The sequence below is a fragment of the Belonocnema kinseyi genome, chromosome 2 (assembly GCF_010883055.1).
Source record: "Belonocnema kinseyi isolate 2016_QV_RU_SX_M_011 chromosome 2, B_treatae_v1, whole genome shotgun sequence".
Classification (NCBI taxonomy): domain Eukaryota; kingdom Metazoa; phylum Arthropoda; class Insecta; order Hymenoptera; family Cynipidae; genus Belonocnema; species Belonocnema kinseyi.
In genome coordinates, this window is record NC_046658.1 from 92,722,162 (window position 1) to 92,744,389 (window position 22,228).

General features: G+C 27.2%; 2 protein-coding genes across 2 annotated transcripts in view; one reads left to right on the forward strand and one right to left on the reverse strand.

Annotated features, from left to right (window-relative positions):
• Nucleotides 1-18,627, forward strand: part of LOC117167511 (ubiquitin-protein ligase E3C) — a 21,367-nt gene extending 2,740 nt beyond the window's left edge. Inside the window, exons 2-4 of the mRNA XM_033352510.1 lie at nt 3,795-4,318; nt 9,225-11,269; nt 17,469-18,627. Coding sequence (XP_033208401.1) covers nt 3,795-4,318; nt 9,225-11,269; nt 17,469-17,636 — 2,737 coding nt within the window. The 3' untranslated portion in view covers nt 17,637-18,627. The remainder of the gene's footprint in view (nt 1-3,794; nt 4,319-9,224; nt 11,270-17,468) is intronic.
• Nucleotides 18,628-21,001: 2,374 nt separating this feature from the next.
• The window catches only part of LOC117167992 (microspherule protein 1), a 29,980-nt gene continuing 28,753 nt past the window's right edge, over nt 21,002-22,228 (reverse strand). The window contains exon 6 of the mRNA XM_033353295.1: nt 21,002-21,156. Within this exon, the coding sequence (XP_033209186.1) occupies nt 21,067-21,156 (90 nt within the window). The 3' untranslated portion in view covers nt 21,002-21,066. The remainder of the gene's footprint in view (nt 21,157-22,228) is intronic.

Here is a 22,228-nt window from a genome sequence, read left to right on the forward strand (position 1 = left end):
TTTTTTCCGTACATTATCAGACAGAAAAACTTGATCATCTAGATTTTCAGGGCAAACTTTTTCTTCGTTACTCCATGAAAAAACGTGATTTGGTTCCAATTGGAACGAATAAAAAATTTTTGTAATCAGCTGAGGAATACGCCTGAATTTTTCCGGAGCGTTTTGAGCAAAATTTTGAATTTTGCAAAAGTTGTTCACATGCAAAATCCAAAATTTTGCTCAAAACGCTTTGAAAAAATTCAGGCGTATTCCTTGGCTGATTACAAGAACTTTTTATTCTTGATGATTTTTCCGAAAAGCGCATCGTTTATTGCAAAAAAATTCATCAATTTTTTCACAAAAATTTTGCCATTAAGATGCTATTTTGAAATTACTAAAACGAAAGAGGAGATGTTAAGCAATAAAAATATATGTGTCTCAATTTTTTTCTAGTGTCGAATAGTTTTAGTTATTGGCCGTTGAAAAGCAGTGTACCGGTAGTGGCGTTTTGGCCGTTTAAGGGTTAAACTGAAAATGTATAACTGTTTCACTTTCGTTTACAAATTGATATTTTTAGTTAAAAATTCATCTTATTCATTGAAAATTAAAGTATTTTGTTTATAAATCGTGTTTTGGTTAAAAATTAATCTGTTTTATGAGGAAATTTAACGATTTCGTTGAAAATTAATTTTTGTTGAAAAATCATCTTTCCTAGTAGAAAATTAATTTTAATGTTTGAAAGTTAATTTTCTGGTTTGAAATTTTTTTTTTGGTTGAAAATAAGACAAATATGTTAAAAATTGAACTCTTGTTGAAAATTCATCTCTGGTTTACAATTCATCTATTTCAGTTGAATATTCATCATTTTATTTGAAAATTAAACACTTTAGTTTATAATTTATTTATTTTTTGTGGAAAATTAAATCTTTTGTATGAAAATTTAATTATTATATCTTTTGTTGAAAACTGGTCTTATTTAGTTAAAAATTCGACTATTTGGTTGAAAATTGATCTTTTTAGTTGAAAATTCAACTATTCGGTTAAGAATTCATATATTTTGTTTAAAATTGTCTTCATTTTATTTGAAAATTAGTGGAACATTAATTCTTTTTAAACTGAAAATGTATAACTATTCCATTTTTCATTCAAAATTGGTATTTTTTAATTAAAAATTAAACTTTTCTTTGAAAATTCATATATTTTGTTCAAAAATCTTTTTTTTATCAAATGAATCTTCTGGTTTTACCTTTATTTATTTTAGGTAAAAGTTTATCGCTTTGGTTGCACATTTTTTAAAATTAATTTTTTTATAACTGAAAATTTAATTATTCCATTTTTGGTTTTAAACTGATCTTGTTTAGTTGAGAACTCAACTATTTGTTTGAAAATTGTATTATTTCGTTGAAAATTCTTTTCCTTTTTTTTATTTGAAAAATTGTCTTTGTGGTAGAATATCAATTCTCTTCTTCCAAAATTCATATTTCTTGATGAATATGTAAGTATTTCAGTAAAATATTTATGTGTTTGGTTGAAAATTATTTTTTGTAACTAAAAATTGAACTATTCCACTTTTGGTTGTCTTTTTTTAGTTGAAAACTTATTTGTTTTTGTTGAAAAATCGTATTTTTTGGTAGAAACTTAATTTTGGAAAATTAATCTTCTGGTTTGAATTCATATTTTTGGTTGAAAATAAAACTATTTGGTTGAAAATGTCTTGTTTTTGTCGTTGAGAATTAATTTTTATAATTGAAAATTTAATTATTCCATTTTTGTTTGAAAACTGATATTATTTAGTTCAAAATTTAACTATTCGTTTGACAATAAAATTGAACTATTTTGTAGAAAATTAATCTTCTTGCTTGAAGATTCTTAATTGTAGTTGAAAATTCATCGCTTTAGTTGAAAATGCAATATTTTTCATTAAAAAGTTAGGGATTTGAAGCAATTTAAACTGAATTTAATATAGCAATTAAAGATGCATTGAATTTCATGCAGAAGAAGATAAAATAAAATTTTGTTTTAATCATTATTCAAATTCGTGGACTTTAGGGGCAGAGTTATTCAAGAAATGATTAATTAATTACGAAACTGTATACATGTATAGCAGGAAAAATTTTACCTGGGAAAAAAACTTAAAATACCTTAATTGTTGTGGAATTTATTCTAGAATTTAGGATAAATATCCTGACAATGTAAAAAGTTTTTAATAACAAATTTAGTCCCCTTTTATGATCGAAAATGTAACTTTTGAAACGCTGTGATCCCCAGGGTGTCTAGTGACCTTGAAAACCTGGAAATCTCCTTGATTTTTTCACGAAAACCTTGAATTTTAATTATTCTTTTTTTTCTCTTTTAAAACAGTAATTTTATCGAAATGCGAAGAGTAATTTAAATGTTTTAGAAAATTGTTGTATTCAAGATATAATTGATCTTTTATTTATTACAGAATAAATAATTTCAAAATATTTTAAATATCTTTAACATTTCATAAAAATTTCACGGATGTTAACGATTTAGAAAAGGCGCGCCAGCCAGATTTCAATAAATATTTCACAGCAATTTCACAAACATTTAAAAACTTTAAATATTCAAAGGATTTCAAAGATTTGAAAAAGGGTACAGTACACCAGATTTCAAAAATTTGAAACGATTGTTAGAGGTTTTAAAACATTTTAGAAGATTTCAAATAATTCAATGACTTCAACGAATAGAAAATATTTTTCAAACAAAGATTGAAGAAAGATTTTATAAACATTTCAAAATATTTCACAAAGATTTCAAAGATTTCAAACATTCAAAAAAGCGTGTACATTAAATTAAAAAGTTTTTAAAAAAATTTCCCAAAGATTTCGAACATTTCATAAAGATTTGAAACATTTCGCAAAGATTTCGAACATTGCACAAAGATTTTAAAACTTACAAAAGAGCTTAACGATTTTAAAAAGGGTATATTAAACCACATTTCTAAGATTTCAAAACATTTAAAAGATTTTAAACAATTTCAAATTTTTTTAGGAGATATAAAAAGATTTCACTAAGATTTGTAATAATTTAAATAATTTCAACCAATTGATAAAGATTTCAAACATTTCGCGAAGATTTCGAACATTGCACAAAGATTTTAAAACTTTCAAACGACTTTAAACAATTCAAAACATTTGAAAGATTTTACATAACTTCAAAATTGTTTAGGAGATGTCAAAAGATTTTTAACGATTTCAAAAGGTTTCAACAAATTTGATAAAATTTGAAAAGGTTTCAATAATTTCAAACGAAGAGAAAATTTTTTTAAACATTTCAAATATTTTAAACAATATAAACATTTTTTATAAGATTTTAAAAGATTTCAAATATTCCAGTGATTTCAAACGAATACAAAAGACTTAGATTTCTCACAGATTTCACCGAAATTTCAAGCTTTCACTAAGGTTTGTAATACTTGACAAAGATTTAAAAAGATTTCACAAAGATTTTAATAATTTCAAAGACATTACAAAGATTTATAAATATTCTTAAAGGTTTCAAAAAGACGACTCATGTTCGCAAAAAATTAAAAAAATTTGTATTTACGATTCGGCTTTCTTTAAAAATGTTTGGCCAATAAAAAATGAAATGGCTCATTTTTTACATCTATGACAAACGTTTATTTCATTATTTGATGTAAAAAAGGAGACCTGGAAAATTTTGATTTCTGGACCTGGAAAACCTGTAAAAGACCTTGAAGTTTGTTCTTAAGAATGGCTAGACACCCTGATCCTTCTTATCGCAAGGTCAGACTTACGAGTATGACTGTAGTTTCTAATATGATTTTTCAGGTGGGTCTTGAAGCTTTGCGTGGAATTTATAGTGGATAGTATATCTCCCGATAGAGGACAATCGATAGCTATGCCTCTCAGAGTCTTAGAAATCTTCACCCTTGTCGAAAATGACGAAAGCACTCGGCAGCATTTGGAAGCCATTTTTGCCTATCTGTTGAAGAATAATTACTACGAGCAAATGAAGAAGCTGGTCGACTCGAAAATCCCACCGATTGATATACCTTCGGCGGTTCCTCCGACTCCCATGGCCAAGTGGATCTTCGACATGATACAGCGACCTCTCAGCATTGTCTACCACTCGAGTCATCTCAACGAGTTTGCTTTTGTCGCGATGAGGGAACTTTGCGTGAGTATTCTCTCGCAAAAAATCACCGAGCCAGTCACCGGATTCGTGTTTCCTGGGCTGATGGAATCCAAGGAGTTTCCTTTCGACAAACTCATCACTTGCATCCAGCTTCTTAACATTCCACCATCCTTGAATTTGCTTTACTCTATCCTCTCGCTAGAACCTTCTGGATTTGGTAAGTTTAAACTTGGAATTCTTCTCATTGATGTACGTAATTTATGGTTTCAAGAAATAATAAAGATATGAGACTTGAAACTAATGAAAATTTGGTGTATTTAACATAATACGAGAACATACTTTTGCAGGGTAGAAATTTAATTTTCAAAATTCCCTCATTTTAATCTTGTATTAATATTTGTAGCATTGGACATATTATAAACAGATTAGTACAATATTTCAAATACAAATTTCAAAATTTCAAATTTTATTCATTTATTTAAAAATTAACTTCTTTAAAGGAAGATGAATTTTAAACAAAAAAGTTTAATGTATGGTTTCAAGAAATAATAAGATATTAGACTTGAAACTAATACATTTTTTGTATTTAAGATAATATATGCTTTGCAGAGTGAAATTTTAATTTTCACAGGCAAGTTTGTTTTCAAAAGTTTTGTAAATAATTAAAGTATAAAAAACTGAACAATAATTGATTTGACAAAACGATTCTAAATCTGTTAAAAATTTGAGAATCTTCAGATTGTAACTGTTTGAATTCGAAAGTCTTAATACGAATTGAGATTAATATATCATTTATTCAGATAATTTTATTTTTAAATAACAATTTTAATGATTTATCAATAAAATATATTTTAATTCAAAGTTTTGGGTCTTGCTTTATATTATTTTTTATATTAAATAGAATAAATAAATTTATTAATATATTATTTTTATTAGTTTTTTTAGCCATTACAAATTTCAGTGTTCGTTTAAGACGAGTAAATTGGACACAAATATATGTTAAAGTAAACAATTTGAAACTGAATTTTTTTACATAGAAAGCTTTGAACCTGTAGAATTTCGAAGAGCTTTTAAAGTTTTAACGTTACAATTGGAATCGCTCTGTTTAAAAAATGTTTAATTTGTAAGTGAAATTGTTACATTTTGACGTATAACTAGAAACTGAACAATTATTATTTGTAAACAAAATTTGAGTAATTTCAAGAGATATTTTTCGTAATTTTGAAGTCAATTTTAAAACTAACCGAATTTTTCTACATCTTTTGGAAAATCCTGCAAATTTAAAAAAATTTACTTGAAATCTTCCAGATTCGTTTTTAACAATTTTGCAAATCTTTTAAAATATTTTTGAATATTCTTTTAAAATAATATTCCAAAGTGAAAAACTATTTTCACTTTTCCCAGGAGTCTTAAGAGAATGTTTTTATTCTTTTCAAGCCTTTCACAATTCTTAAAAAGTTTCTAAATTTTTTGGTTGAAATCTGCAAAAATGTGTATTTTGTTTTAAATTTGGCTGTAGATATTTGTATCAAAATTTCGGTACGAATAGCTCAATTTTTTTTCGAGTGATCTTCTAAACTTCTAAATATCTCTTAAGATTACTATAATTTTTTCTACAAATAATAAGTTTTCATATTGTTATTTATAAATTCAAATTTTAATTACTTTTTTTTAATTCTCAGGATTTTCTAAAAGTTTCAAGGAAAATTTAATTAATTAAAAAATATATTTAAACGTTTCGAAAAAATTTCAACAATGATTTTAAATTTGGAAAAATATAAAACCACTTCTAGATTTCTCAATTTTTTAAAATAAAGTTTTGAAGTTTTTGAAGGATGCTTAAACTATTTAAAATAAAAATAATTGAACTTCTAATTAAAAAAAAAAAATTTTAATTTTCAATTTGTCAACTTAAAATTACTTTAAAAAATATAATTTTGAAAAATTTTAAAGTCCATTGCTTGATTCTTTCATTTAGAGTATTGAAAATGTTAACGTGGATTTATATTTTTGGAATTTAATCTGAATCTTTTAACTCTATAATTTATAAAAGTTCTAAATTTTGCAGTTTCTCTTTATTTCATTAAAAAAAAATTCAATTGAAAAGTGTCAGAACCTTCCATTTCATACGTGCAAATATAATTTGTTGTTCATTGTTTATTGCTTTAAATGGAAAAATGTTTAGAATAGAGTTCGATTTTTTAAATTTCGAATGACCGGGAATTTTTTTCTTCCATTAAAACGGCCACGCTGTTTCAAAATTCCCTTATTTTTCTTTGGCCAAATTTTCATTTTCCCTGGCCATTAACATTTAAATACCAACTTTTTAACCTTGTATTAATAGTGTTAACATTGGATCTATTACACCGGTACACAACAAAGTGGTCTGTCCGGCGGACTACACCAGGATATCTATATGTTTTTGGGGTTGCTTGATCCGAATTCGGTGTCCAAATAACCCAGTTGGCACATATTATTTCGAAAAGTGCAAAAAATAGACGTAAAATCGACGAAAACAGCAATTTTTCGTGTATATGTTTGCAAAAAAAATGCATGCTCGGTGGTCTTTTATATGTATTTATATGTTTTGGGGGTCACTGGATCCAAATTCGGGGTCGAAATAACCCAGTTGGCCACTAAGTATAAAAAAAAGTATGGCAATTAAGTGCACTAGACATAAAAAAATTCCATTTTCACCCCAAAAAATACAGCGAAAATCGCTATTTTCGTCATTTTTACGTATATTTTTGCGTTTTTCGAAAAAATGCTTGCTATTTGAGTTATTTGGACTCCTGATTCGGATTCAGCGACCCTAAAAACATATAGATATGCTGGTGTAGTCCTTTTTTTGTGTGCCGGTGTTATTAACGTAATAAAACAATATTTTAAACATAAAGATATAAAATTTTCAAATTTTATTCATTTATTAAAATATGAATTTTAACCAAGTAAATTTCCCACTAAATAGTTAAATTTTTAACAAAACAGATGGATTTTTCCACCAAAAATTGTGGCATTTATATCTGAGAACGATACAACTTATACTAAAATAGATGCATTGTTAAAATAGAAAAAATAAAAATTTCCAAAAAAATTGTTGAATTTTCACGCAAAAATATTACAGTTGATTTTCAACACCAAAATATGATTATCAGACAAAAAGTAAATTTTCTCAAAAATAGTTGAATTTTCATAAAAAGACACGATTTTTTAACCAAACAGTTGTATTTGTTTCTAAAAAAGAATAAATTTCAACTAAAATAGATCCATTTTTAAAATCAAAGAAAAGAAAATTTAAAAACAAATAGTTGAATTATCAACGAAAAAAGATTTCAGGTGATTTTTCAACACCAAAGTATGATTTTTAAATAAAAAGTAAATTTTCTTCAAAATAGTTGAATTTTCAAGGAAAAATGACGACTGATAAATTTCCCCCAAAAAATGTAATAGTTAAATTGTTCGTTTAACGAAATTAATTTTTACCTGAAATGATGAATATTGCAATCTAAACAATTTTTTTAAATCAAATAGTTATTTTTTCAGCCCAAAGATTTATTTTCTACTTAAAGGCTAATTTACAATAAAATAAATGAATTTTCAAATAAACAGAAAAAAAAGATTTTTTTACCATGAAGATGAATTTTTAACTGATGAGATTATTTTTTTATTAATACCACAAAAAATGGAATAGTGAAATTTTCAGTTCAAAGAAGTTAATTTTTAACTGAAATGATCAATCTGGAAATTTGGACAAATTTTATTTACCAAATAGTTCTTTTTTCAACCTAAATGACTAATTTCCTCTCACAAAGGACAATTTTCAACAAAATAAATACATTTTTAACTTAAAAAGATATATTTTTAATCAGAAATAGGATAATTAAATTTTCAGAAAGAAAATTTTAAAACAAAAAAAGAATCTTTAACAAAAATTTTCAATTTTTAACCAAAGGAATTACTTTTCTACCAGAAACGATGAACTTTTAGTAAAATAGTTGAATTTGTACCTAAAACTGGTAAATTCCCCACAAAAAATGGAATAGTTAAATTTTCAGTTTAAAGAAATTAATTTTGAGATAAAATGATGAATCTTTAACCAAAAAAGAAGAAACAAAATTTTTTAACCAAATATTTGAATTTTCTACGCAAAAAAAAAATTAATAATTGAAATCTTTGTGAATTGTATAAAAATCATCGCGAAATATTTGAAATTTTTGTGAAACCATTAAGAAATCATTGAAATCTTTGTTCAATCTTTGAAATCTATATGAAATTTTTGGAAAATAATATAATTGTTTGTATAATCTTTGAAATCTGTCTAAAATCTTTGTGAATCCCATACAAATCTTGGAAAAGTTTCGAAATTTTTGTGAAATCAAATCTTCGTGCAATATTTTAAGTTTATCCGAAATCTTTGCAATCTTTGTGAAATATAAAAATTTAATAAGGTTTTCTTTTTTCGGTTGAAGAAAAAGGAGAAACAACTTGCAGTCTTGTTCCAAAACGTTGGTTTAGATAATTTATGAAATCTTATGAAATCTTTGTCAAATCTTTTAAATCTATCCGAAAATTTTGCGAAACCTGTGAAATATTTGGCAATATGAATTTTATACCTTTATTTATTATTTATGTATATTTTTTACATAGTATAATTTTATTACATTAGATTCAAATTGTACTATTCAATATTATGAGTATGTGCCCCCCTCCCTCTAGAAAAAAGGCTTCGCCTCTTCTATTCTGAAGTCTTATGAATCGAATTATTTTCAATTTCTCAGTACGCAATTACACATTAGTCACTCGTTTTTTTTTGTTATTAGTAATTAGTAACTTTTGTTCACCTTTTTATATTTATGTAGATCAGTTTTTCACCTAGTAAAAGTAAATGAGCCTGTTTCAGCCCTAAGAATAGTGACTCAAAAATGTCTGAATTAAAAATGTGTCTTTTATATTTATAAATGATTCTGTATTAGAAAACTTAAAAGATGATAATTTTCGTCTCGAAATATTAATGGTCAGGGAAAATGAAAAATTGGTCATTAACAAGTCAGGAAATTTTGATAATTATGTTTTGCCCCCCCCCCGTCCCCTGTTTAATAAAAGAACAAATAATATTGTTTCAGCTCCTGGAAAGACAAACGAATTTCTAATAAGCTACCTCGAAGTTCTCGCTTCCATGTCTTCAACAATCAACCCGCCGCCCTCGTCCCAAACCCTAGAGACTGATGAATCCGACAGCGACACTGAATCGATGATTCTCGACAACAGCGAAGCTGAAACCCAGCAAAAGTGCGTGAACATTCTGAACGATGAGCAACGAGTGCAAGCAATTTTAGGAGCAGTCGAAAATTGCAATGACCCGGGCGTGATGCAACCATTGTGCCAACTATGTCACAACCTTCTCATCACCCACAAGCTCGCCATTCACAAGTACAAACTTCTCTACATGCTCGCATTCAAGCCGGTCTTCCTCCGAGAACTTTGGAACACCCTCCTCTCGTTAAATCAGATCTCTCCCTTCGGAGGATCAACCCCCTTGCTCCACATTCTCTCAAGAGGCATCGCCCTCTCACCCGACGACGCCAAAAAAATCATTCCCCTCTTAGCCGTATTTTGTTCACTCTTCAGTCTTCTGATCGCCACTCTGCACGACACCGAGTTCTTCGTTGATGGTTCGGAGACAATGTCGAATAATCATGGTCAGCAGGCAATGCCTTTCACCACTTCCGACCTAGTTCCCTTGTCCAATCATCTGAAAGGCATTTGCTTAGGTCTAGTGGAACTCGCGTTTCCCGACACTCGTCCATCCGTGCGAGACGACTACAAAAGTGTCGTTTTGGGTCTCTCGCCGAGTTCGCCGAGCGAGCAGAACACACACGTGTGGACGCACTTGTTCAAGGTCACTGTGGGACTGATTCGTCAGTTGCACACTCGCGATTTGCGGCGGCAATTCTGTCCGGACGGACACTGGATCGCGTCCAATATTGTCATTCCAATTGACAAACCACAGGATTTTACACTCAGACGTCGAAGACTCAGGAGTTATGTACCTTTTCAGGGATTGAGAGTGTTCACACGAGAGGATGTGGAGGAAGGACCGCCGATGTCGACAAAGGAGGTGCGAACACTGACTCTGCTTCGTGAAATTCCGTTTGTCGTGCCATTCAGCGACAGGGTGATCGTTCTCCAGTCGCTGATTTATCGCGACAAGCTCGATCAGCAGGGTGAGTTGACTCATTTCATGCAGGGACCCTCGATCCAGATTTCCGTACGGAGGAATTATCTTTACGAGGACGCGTTCGACAAACTGTCGCCGGAGAATGAGCCGGAGATGAGACTGAAGATGCGTGTTCAGTTGGTGAACACTGCCGGCTTGGAAGAAGCCGGGGTTGACGGTGGAGGACTTTTTCGCGAATTTCTCACCGAGTTGTTGAGAACGAGCTTTGACCCTAATCGTGGATTCTTCCGACTGACGAAGGACAACTTGCTCTATCCAAATCCGACGGTTCATTTGCTGGTTGAGGACTATCCGAAGCACTATTATTTCATTGGGCGAATTTTGGGCAAGGGCTTGTACGAGAATCTGCTGGTGGAGCTTCCCTTTGCCGAGTTCTTCCTCTCGAAAATTGTCGGCACCCAGTCGGACGTGGATGTTCATCATCTGGCCTCGTTGGATCCAATTATGTACAGAAATCTCCTCTATCTGAAGAGTTACAAGGGCGATGTGACGGATTTGGGACTGGATTTCACGGTTTTGTCGGATGAATTGGGTGAGAGGAGGGTGGATGAGTTGAAAGCTGGCGGGGCGAATATTCCGGTGACGAATCACAACAGAATCGAGTACATTCATATGATGGCTGATTATAAATTGAATAAACAGATTCGTGGACAGTGTTATGCGTTCAAGCAGGGCATCGGGAATGTTGTGCCGCTCGATTGGCTGCAGATGTTTAACAATAAGGAACTCCAGGTACTGATTTCTGGGGCCCAGATTCCGGTGGATGTCAGTGATTTGAAGCTCCATACGAATTACACGGGAGGATACACTCCTGATCATCCGACGATTGTCGCCTTTTGGAAGGTTGTCGTTGAGTTTAGTGATCAGCAGAAGAGTCAGCTGCTCAAGTTTGTCACGAGCTGTAGCAGACCTCCTCTGCTTGGATTTAAGGTAGTTCTGATTTTATAGTTGTTAATTACAATAATCTAATAATTTTGGACAATACGCTCTTCAATTTTTCGGTTTAAAATTTAAGAAAAAGAATTGGGAAAGAAAGAAGTTGTGAATTTCAAATATTAACAAAAACAGTTAAGGAAAGAAATTTAATTCAAGTTATAAATTTAAAAGGAGAAGATTCGAAAAGGGTTTGAAATATTTAAAAATGTCCCCGAGCATTTTTAAGAGCTTTAAAAACTATCAAAAGATTTCAAAGGATTTGAAACATTTGAGGAAATTAAAAAAAAATCCAAGAAATTTCTAACTTATTTCATTTATTTTAAGGGTTTTTAATATTTTAATATATTTCCAGGCTTTTTCAAGAACTTTAAAAGCATTCAGAGTGAATAAAAAGTCCCAGCAATTTTTGATTCATTTCAATAATTTGAAGGGGTTAAAAATATTATAAATATTCTTGGGTATTTTAAAATATTGCAAAGAATTTTCAATTGATTTTTGTAATATAAGGGGATCTCAAAGGATATCAAATATTTTAGGAGATTTAAAAATATTCCCAGTTGTTTCCAAGAGCTTTAAAAACTTTCAGAAGAATTCAAAGGATTTTAATCATTTGATGAAATTAAAAAAAATTTCAAGAAATTTTTAATTCATTTCAATAATTTGAAGGATTTAAAAAGATTTCAACTGTTTTTGGGCATTTAAAAATATTTTAGAGGTTTAAAAAATATTCCCGTGCATTTTCAAGAGCTTTAAAAGCTTCAAGAAGTTTTCAAAGAATTACAAAGATTTAAAGGACATTTACAGATATTGCACGGAATTTTCAAGAGCTTTAAAAACTCAGAAGATTTCAAAGGATTTGAAACATTTTAGGAAATTAAAAAAAATAATTCAAGAAATTTCTAACTTATTTCAATTATTTGAAGATATTTCAAAGGATTTTTAATATTTTAATATATTTCCAGGCTTTTTCAAGAACTTCAAAAGTTTTCAGAATTAATAAAAAATCCCAGAAATTTTTTATTTGTTTCAATAATTTGAAGCGGTTAAAATGATTCAAATATTTTGAGTTTTTAAAAATATTTTAAAGTATTTTTAATTTATTTCTGTAATTTGATAGGATTTCAAAAGGTATAAAATATTTTAGGAGATTTTAAAATATTCCCAGGCATTTCCAAGAGCATCAAAAAGTATAAGAAGATTTCAAAGGATTTGAAACATTTTAGGAAATTTAAAAAAAAAGTCTAAGAAATGTCTAACTTATTTCAATTGTTTCAAGGGATTTCAAAGGATTTTTAATATATTCCCAGGCTTTTTCAAGAACTTTAAAAGCTTTCAGAATTAATAAAAAATCCCCCCAAAAAATTAATAAAAAATTATTAGAAATATTCTTGGGGGTATTTTAAAATATTTCAAAGAATTTTCAATTTATTTATGTTATTTAATAGGATTTCAAAAGATAAAAAATATTTGAGGAAGGTTTTTAAATATTTCCAGGCGTTTCCAAAAGCTTTAAAATTTTTCAGAAGTTTTCAAAGGATTTCAAACATTTTAGAAAATTAAAAAAAAAAAATTCCAAGAAATTTCTAACTAATTTCAATTATTTGAAAGTATTTCAAGGGAATTGTAATATTTTCATAAATTTCTAGGCTTTTTCAAGAACTTTAAAAGCTTTCAGAATTAATAAAAAATCACAGAAATTTTTAATTTATTTCAATAGTTTGAAGGGGTTAAAATGATGAAACTATTCTTGGGTATTTTAAAATATTTCAAAGAATTTTCAATTTATTTATGTGATTTAATAGGATTCAAAAGATATAAAATATTTTAGGAGATTTTAAACTTTTAGAAGATTTAAAAGAATTTGAAACATTTGAAGAAAATTAAAAGATTTCAAGAAATTTTAAATTCATTTTTAACTTTTCTGACATAAATTTAATAGTTTTCGAAATTGGACCAAAGTATGGAAGAACAAAAGTATTAAATGAATGAAATTCTTTCAATAAAGCTGTTCGAAGGGATTCAAAAGGATTTGAAATATAAAAAAAAGTATTCCCAAGCATTGTCAAGAGCTTTAACAACTTTTAGAAGATATCAAAGCATGTGAAACATTTGAGGAAATTTAAAAAAAATGCCTAGAAAATTTAAATTTATTTCAAGAATATGAAGAGGGCTCAAAGGATTTTAAATATTTTTGGGTATTTAAAAATATTTCACGCAATGTTCAAGAGCTTTAAAAACTCTTAGAAAATTTCAAAGGATTTAAATCATTACAAAAGTTCAAAGAAATTTTTTATTTGTTTAAATAATCTGAAGGGGTTAAAAGGATTTTAAGTATTTTTCGGTATTTTTAAATATTTCAAAGAATTTTCATTTGATTTCTGTAATTTAATGGGATTTCAAAAGATATATTGATATTTTAGAAGATTTAAAAATATTCCCAGGTCTATCCAAGAGCTTTAGAACTTTGAGAAGATTTAAAAGGGTTTGAAACATTTGAGGAAATTTTAATAAATTTCAAGAAATTTTTAATTCATTTCAATAATTTGAAGGGATTAAAAGGATTTGAAATAGTTATGGGTGTTAACAATTTTTTAAGGGATTTAAAAATATTCCCAGGCATTTTCAAACGCTTTAAAAACTATCAGAAGATTTCAAAGGATTTCAAACATTTGAGGAAATTTGTAATTTTTACTTTATATTAATAATTTAAAGGGATTTCAAAGGGTTTGAAATATTTTAGTAAATTTTAAAATGTTTTAAAAGATCCCATAAAAAATTTACGGGGCATACAATGATTTTAAGGTAGTTTAAAAGCTCTCAAAGCGTTTTAATAAGTTTTTCAGGAATTCAGAAAATGCCATCAAATTTTATAGAATTTCATGGGATATTATAATACTTTAATGGATTTCAAAGAATTTATTCACAAGTAGTAAATAATTTCATAGATTTTCACAGATTGGAAGAGATTTCCAAATGTTCTTGCAATTCATTTGGAATTTGTGTAAATTATTTTGAATTCTTCGGAGTTCCCTTGAACTTTCAATGCATTTTGCAGTGTTTTCTTTTTTAGTTTTTGTTGGTCACTTTTTCAAATAAATTAGGGTCTGACAGCCTTGAGAAAAATAATTAATGACCAGGGGAAATGAGAATTTATTCAGGGAAAAATCAGAGTATTTTGAAAGTGAAGTTTTGTGGTTCCCCTAATTTAAATTCTTTTTGAGTATCTGAAACCAAACTAGTATTTTTCTTGCTTTTTATTTGTTCAGTTCTAATTTCAATATGCTTCTCAAACAAAGTTTCGCGGGTAATGATTTCTTAAAAATATTCTTAATAATATTTATATTTTCCTAGTGAAATTACTCATAGGAGAAACCCTCATGAAGTTTAATTAATTCGATGCCTAAAAAACTGAATTTTTCCATACTTAAATTGAAGTTTTTGATGACAGCTGTTAAAGGCTTCAATAATCGTGAAATTTTTAAAATCTTAATGAAATCTATGAAATCTTTGTGAAATCATTGAAATCTTATCAATATTTCTGAAATCCTTTAAATAGTTTAAATTTGTGAAATCATTGCAAAATCTTCAGAAACAGTTTGTAAACTATTTGTGAAATATAAAGCATTTGAAATCTATGAAATATTTGTGGAATCATTGAAATCATTTGTGAAATCTTAGACATATTTCTGGAAATCCTTTAAATCTTCTGCAAATCTTATAAATATTTCTGAATCCCTTAAAATGTTTTGAAATTATTGCGAAATTTTTTTAATCTTTGTGACTTTTTTGAAAAAAATCTTTTGTAACCTTTGTGAAATCCTTGAAAAAATCTTTTCAGACATTTGTGGAATCTGAAACCTCTGAAGTCTGGGAAATTTTTGAAATATTTCTAAAATCCTTGAAATATTCTGAATTCTTTTTAATATTTCTGAAACCCTTAAATCTTTTGAAACAACTGTGCAATCTTGAGAATCTTTGAGATATTTGTGACATCTTTGGAAAAATCTTTTGAACTCTTCGTAAAATCTTTTAGAAAATTTTCAAATTTTTGAAGTATTTGTGAAATCATTTAAATTTTTAAAATAATGTTTTCAAATCTTTCTTAAATCTTATTAATGTTTCTTAAATTCTTAAAATCTTTGAAATTATTGCAAAACCTTCTGAAATATTTGAAATATTTTTTAATCTTTATAAAATCTCTGTAAAATCTTTATAAAATTTTATGACTTTTTGGAAAAAATCTGAAATATTTCTGAAATCTTATACATCATTGAGAAAATTTTGTGAAATCATTTATATTTTTGAAGAAATCTTTTTAATATTTTTGAATTCCTTAGAATATTTGAAATATTTGGAAAGTCTTCTGAAATATTTGAAATATTTTGAAGTCATTGCGAAATCTTTGTGAAATCATTAAAAAAAAAATTTTAATATTTGAAATCCTTAGAATATTTCAAATCTTAGAAACCTTTGCAAAATCTTCTGAAATATTTGAAATCTTAATCAAATCTTTGTAAATTTTTTTGAATTTTATGATATCTTTGAAAAAATCTTTTGAAACCTTTGTGAAATCTTTGGAGATCTTTATGAAATTTGTGAAGTTTTTGAAATATTTGTGAAATCTGTGAAATCATTGCAAAATCTTAGGAAAAAATCTTTGTGAAATCTTCTTTAATCTTTGAAATATTTGTAACATTTTTGAAAATTTTGTAAAATCTTTGGAAATCTTTATGAAATTACTAAAAAAAATCAAATTTTTCAAATAAACAGAAAATCTTGATAAAAACATTTAAAAGTTTTAAATATGTTTTCAAATCTTTGTGAAGTCTGTTAAATATGTCTAAGATCTTCCAAAGATTTCTCCAATCTTTAAAATAGATTGAATCGTTGCAAAATTTTATGAAAAATTTGAAATCCTTTAAAAAATCTCTGTAAAATCTTTTTAAATTTTTATGACATTCATGAAAAAAATTTTGAAATATTTCTGAAATCTTGTAAATCATTGCGAAATCTTTCCGAAATCATTTTAGTTTTTAAAAACATCTTTTTAAATGATAAGAAGAGATATTTCGGGTTCCAATCGAAACCCGAAATATCTAAAGTGAATCATCGTGAAAGCATTAAATCTATGATCTTTTTAAATCTTATAAAAAAATTTGAAATCTTTGCATTCTTTTAAATCATTGCGAAATTTTGTAAATATGTCAAAAATCTTTTCAATATTTCGGAAATCCTTCAAATATTTAAAATCAATAGAAGATCTTTTGAAATATTTTCATAATCTTTGTGAAATCTATGTAAAACATTTATGAAATCTTAACTTTATGAAATCTGTGAAATATTTTTGACATATTTGAAAAATTCTTTTGAAAATTTGGTAAAATCTTTGGAAATCTTTATGAAATGTTTGAAATCTTTAAAATGATGGGGAAATTTTGTGAAATCATTTTAAAAATTGAATTCTTTTAAATTTGTCAAAAATCTTTGAAATATTTCTGAAATCCTTGAAATATTGGAAAATCTTTGTGAAATCTTCTTTAATCTTCGAAATATTTGTAACATTTTTGAAAAATTTGTAAAATCTTTGGAAATCTTTATGAAATTACTAAAAAAATCAAATTTTTTTAAATGAACAGAAAATCTTGATAAAATCATTTAAAAGTTTGAAATAATGTTTTCAAATCTTTGTGAAGTCTGTTAAATATGTCTAAAATCTTCCAAAGATTTCTCCAATCTTTAAAATGGTTTGAATCGTTGCAAAATCTTCTGAAATATTTGAAATATTTTCAAATTTTTGTGAAATCTCTATGAAACCTTTGTAAAATCTGAATTCTTGCGAAATATTTTGAATTCCTTTAAATCTTTTGAAATCTTTGTAAAATCATTCATTTGTACAAAATGTGTGCTTATAAATTTTTTCATTTAATTCAAAGTAAGGCGAGTTTTGACATGTTGAAAATCTGTTACTATTGCCTTTTTGTCAATGTTTTTTCAGTGCGACTTAAAAGAAAATACAAAGAAAATAGAAGGAAGAAGATTCGCAGGTTGCCTTCTTTTTCTTTCAGTTTAATTTTAATTTTAATCAAGACATTTAAGAGTATTTTGTCCAAATTTGATCGTTAGATTCCGTTTTTTTTGTTTTTAATTGAAAACAAAGGCCAAAAATTAAATGAAAATGTTCTATTTTTTTAAGGAATTGGACCCTCCATTCTGCATTCAGCACGCAGGAAGCATCAATCGTTTGCCAACTTCCAGCACCTGTATGAATCTCCTGAAGTTGCCCGAGTTTCCCGACGAGAACACGTTGCGTGAAAAACTGTTGTATGCAATTCAGGCTGGTGCAGGTTTCGAACTGAGTTAAATTACATTGTCTCTACTTATGTCTCTGTAATTGTAAATAGAATCTTGTAAGATAATTAATTGCAGATAATTGATTATCATCTATTCAAGCTATCAGTGGGTTCGGATTGACACTTTAAAATATAATTCATGTCTAGGAGGTGCTATTAATGCACTTGCTTGGAAAAATTGGGAAAAATTTTGAAATTAATGCTAGATATTTGCGTGTGTGAGTGTGTGTGCGTGCGTGTGAAAGGAATATGAATTAAATTTGGCTGAACTTACAGAAATTGGACAAACGCGTTACGTATAGATTCCAGGGGGCCAACTATTCGAACAATATTCTTGCTTTCTTGAACCTATCAGCTGCTGGCGGTACCGTACGGTAACCACGCGTTTGATCTCTTTTAAATTAGCGAAATCAATCAAGTTTTAATTATTTAGTTAAACTATTAGTTATTTGAGTAAATTTGTTAAATTATCAAATGAGCTAATTAGTTTAAGCTATTTAAAGTAATATAGCTGAACCATCGAAAAGAAGTTGAAAATCCGAGACAGAAAAAGCAAAATTCCGCAGCTGATGGGTTAAGTTCACTGCTCGAAATTACTCATTGCTCTGTATATATGTATATGTTAAATTCGTAACTTGACACTGACTCTAAAGTGCATAACTATTATGAAATAATAGTTAATTTTGATTGCTGCCTTGGGAAAATTTGGACGCATAGATTTGGATTTGGTTAGTTGGCATCGTTCGTAGTGCCTCTTGCGGCAAAGCGTTGAAATACAAGTTTTCCAAATGGTATTATCTCTAATTGATGAAAGGGTTCCAAATTGTACACTTTTAGATTGAATTTTGAAAATTTTATTAGAAAAGATTTGAAATTTTATAATTTCTAATTTAAAGCTTATAGAATGAAACAATGTTATTTTCAATATACGAATATCGAATTTCAATGGTTTAAGATAATAAGAAAATTTCGAAAATAGGACTGGTTCAAAATATCAAAAAGGAACTATTTTCCAAATAGAAATTTGAAAATTCAATCATTTAAAATTCAAACGAATTAAAACTGTATTATTTGTAATTAAGAGCGTTCTAAATTGAAAAATTTCAAATTAAAATCTTTTTTTAATGGAGAATTTTTTTAGAAAGGAGGTTGAAATTGCATCATTTCTAATTCCAAGCATTTAAAATCTTATTTTGAATTGAAGTATCTTAAAACTGAATAATCAAAGATTAAAATTTCAAAATTAGAACAAGTTAAAAACTTAAAAATGAAATATTTTCAGATTAGAATTGTGAAAATTCGCAACAACTTTCTTCTGCAGATTATCCTTTTGGTTATAAATTTTATTATTTAGTGGAAAATTTAATATTTTTTAAAAAAGACATCCATTTTGGATGCAAATTGTTTACAACTGCTATTTTGGTGTTAGAAAGTTAACTGGAATCTTCTTTGGATGAAAATTTAATTCTTTTGATTAGGGTTTTCTTTTTTTTATTCATCTGTCTCAGGAGAAATTTCATCTTTTTAAATAAAAATGTAACTTTTCGGTTGAAAATTCTGTTTAATATAATATTTGGGTATCGAAAAAAAACTGAAATATTTTGTGGATGATAATTCAACTACTTATGAAAATTTGGTTTTATTTAATTAAAAATCCATCCTTTTTGGTTGAAAGAATTCGTCTTTTTCGATTGAAAATTTAATTTTTTTCGTATAAAATTATTTTTTGATAAAAAAAATTAATTTTTGATTTTGCAGTCAAATAAAATCTTTTTTGGATGAAAACTCAACTTTTTTGTGATTAAAAATTCTTCTGCTTTAAGATAAATTTAATCTTTTTTGATAAAAAATAAAAATGCAACTATTGAGCAGAGAATCCAACAATTTGGTTAAAAATTCACCCTTTTTGTTAAAAAATTCGTCTATTTGGATTGAAAATTCAATCATTCTTCTTTGCTTAATAATCAAGCAAAGAAAAATTATATTTATCCAAAAAGTTCAATTTTCATTTTAAAAAAATGAAGTTTCTTCTATCACTTTATTAAGAAATCATTGTTTTTGTTAAAGGTTAATATTTTACGTTGAAAATTCACCTCGTTGGATAAAATGTTTATTATTTTGTTGAAAATCAATCTTTTTAATAAAAAATTCAACTACTTGGGTAAAAGGTCAACTACATTGTTAAAAGTTTATTTTTTTGATTAAAGGCTTATGTATGGTTGAAAATGTAACTGTTTAGTGGAAAATAAATTTTTTTGCAATTAATTTTTTAACAGAAAATGTAACTTTTCCATTTGTTTAAGTTTGATATTTTTTAGTTAAAAATTCGCCTTTTTTGAAAAAAAAAAACATTTGTTAGTTTGAAATTTCATTTTTGTTGGGTAAAAATGCATCAGTTGCGTGGAAAATTAAATTTTTTCTGAAGTCATTTTTTGTTTGAAAATACAATTTTTTTAAAGAAAATTTTTCTTTTGCCTTGAAGGTTGAACCATTTTGATCAACTTTTTTTCTTGAGTGAAAAATCTTTATTTGCTGAAAATTCATTTTTTGGTTTTAAAATTTCTCTTTTTTTGGTATAAATTTCACCTTATTTTTTTAGGTTGAATATTCAACTATTACGTTAAAATTTAATTATTTTGTTGAAAAACCATCTTTTATAGTAGAAAAGACATTTTTTTTATTTGAATTGATTTAATAAATTTGACATTTGTATATGAAATACTGTTTTATTCCGTTTATAAAATATTCTATGTTAAATGTATCACAAGATCAAAACGCTGGAATTTTAATATTAATGATTTGAAATGAAAAATTAGTCAAGGAAAAAGCAGAGAATTTTGAAAAAGTTCTCGGTTTCGCATTTTTCCGCAAGAGGCGCTACGAGCGATGCAAACTAACTAAATCCGAATTCACGCGTCCAAGTTTTCCGGGAGTGGGGGTCTCCTTATACTGCTTCGTGATTGTCATCCAATGTCACATCTTTCAATTTCTTTTTATTTTATATCTGTCTTCTTATGTATATTGAATAATTATTATTAGTCAATTTTTAATTTGCGATACATAAAGGCGTCTTGAAATACTAATAATAAAATTGTAAATTTTTAAGTTTTCTATGTGACTCGAGTTTGTAGGTTCATTCTATGTATGTGAATATTTATGCTAATCTCCAATCATGTAAATAAAGGGATTCGCGGATTAAATTAATAGTCGGTTTGTTATTGAAAAAAAGAGCTCTCAATATTTATTTAATTATCGTTTCTTGTTTTTTTCTATCAAAATTTACAACGTTGCAACTAAAAATACAATGATAGTTATAAATAATTCTGACAAGTAAAAAATGAAGTTCAACCCTCGTGTGCGAAAGGGTTCGTAATTGTTTTTTTTTTTTTTTTTTTTTGTACATTAGTAAAGCGTTTTGTCGATTTACAAATACAACTAATCTCACGGATTCAAGTTCAGTTTGACTGCCTCTTGTCGTATCACGGAAATTAACTCCTGGTTGATTAAAAATATGAATCGAAGTCCTGCGATCTGTAATGAATATTCAATTAGTTCCAGATACAACGAAAAAGTAGAGGTAAAACTGTAGGGTTAAAAAGAGGTTCACCTCGACTATAGTTTTTAATTGACCAAGAATTTATGTTGAACAAATAGTCTCGAGAATATGTTCATTATTTAAGCTTCAACAGAGCATTTAAGAGAATTTGAAGCATTTATTATTCAAAGAAATATAAATCATAATTAACATTATAATTAAAAATTCATACAAAAACATTTTAGAGTGGAAAAAAATCCTTTTTATAAATTACAGAGTTGCTACATGTCAGGCAATTCCAGAAAGTCAGGGAATATGTCAGTGAATTTTCGATAAACTAAAGTTCAAATTAATTTTATTATTATATCTAAAAATAACAACTATTTAGTTGAAAATTAATCTATTTTGGTTGAGGATTCAAATTATTTTGTTGAAAATTCCTCTTTTTTGGTCGAATTAAACTATTTTTGATATAAAATTAAAATCCTTTTTGTGGTTGAAATATAAAATATCACATTTTATGTAGAGAATTCATCATTTTGGTAGAAAATTAAAATACTCAGAAATGGAACTACTTTGTTAAAAATTGATTTATTTGGTTGATGATTGATCATTTTCGTTGAATTTTGGTGTCAAAATTTAATAATTTAGTTGAAAATCAATTGTTTTAGCTGAAAGTTCAACTCGCACATGTTTGGTTCAAAATTTATCTTTTTAAGGTGAAGATTCAATATTTGGTTTAAAATTTCTGTATTTTATTGAAAATTTGAATTTTGTAGAAGAATATTTATTCTCCTTGGGGATGGATTCATCTTTTTGGTTGAAAATTATTGTACTTTGTTCAAAATTCTACTATTTTGGTAGAAAATTCATCTTATTGGTTCAAAATTCATCTTTTGGGTTAAAAATTAGTTTTTACTTATTCAGAATTAATTTTTTTAACTAAAAATGTAACCGTTCGATTTTTTGTCGAAAATTGATCTTTTTCGATAGAAATTTAGTTTTCTTGGTTGAAAATGATATTATTTTGTTCAAAATTTACTTAAATTTTATTGATTTTAATTTTTT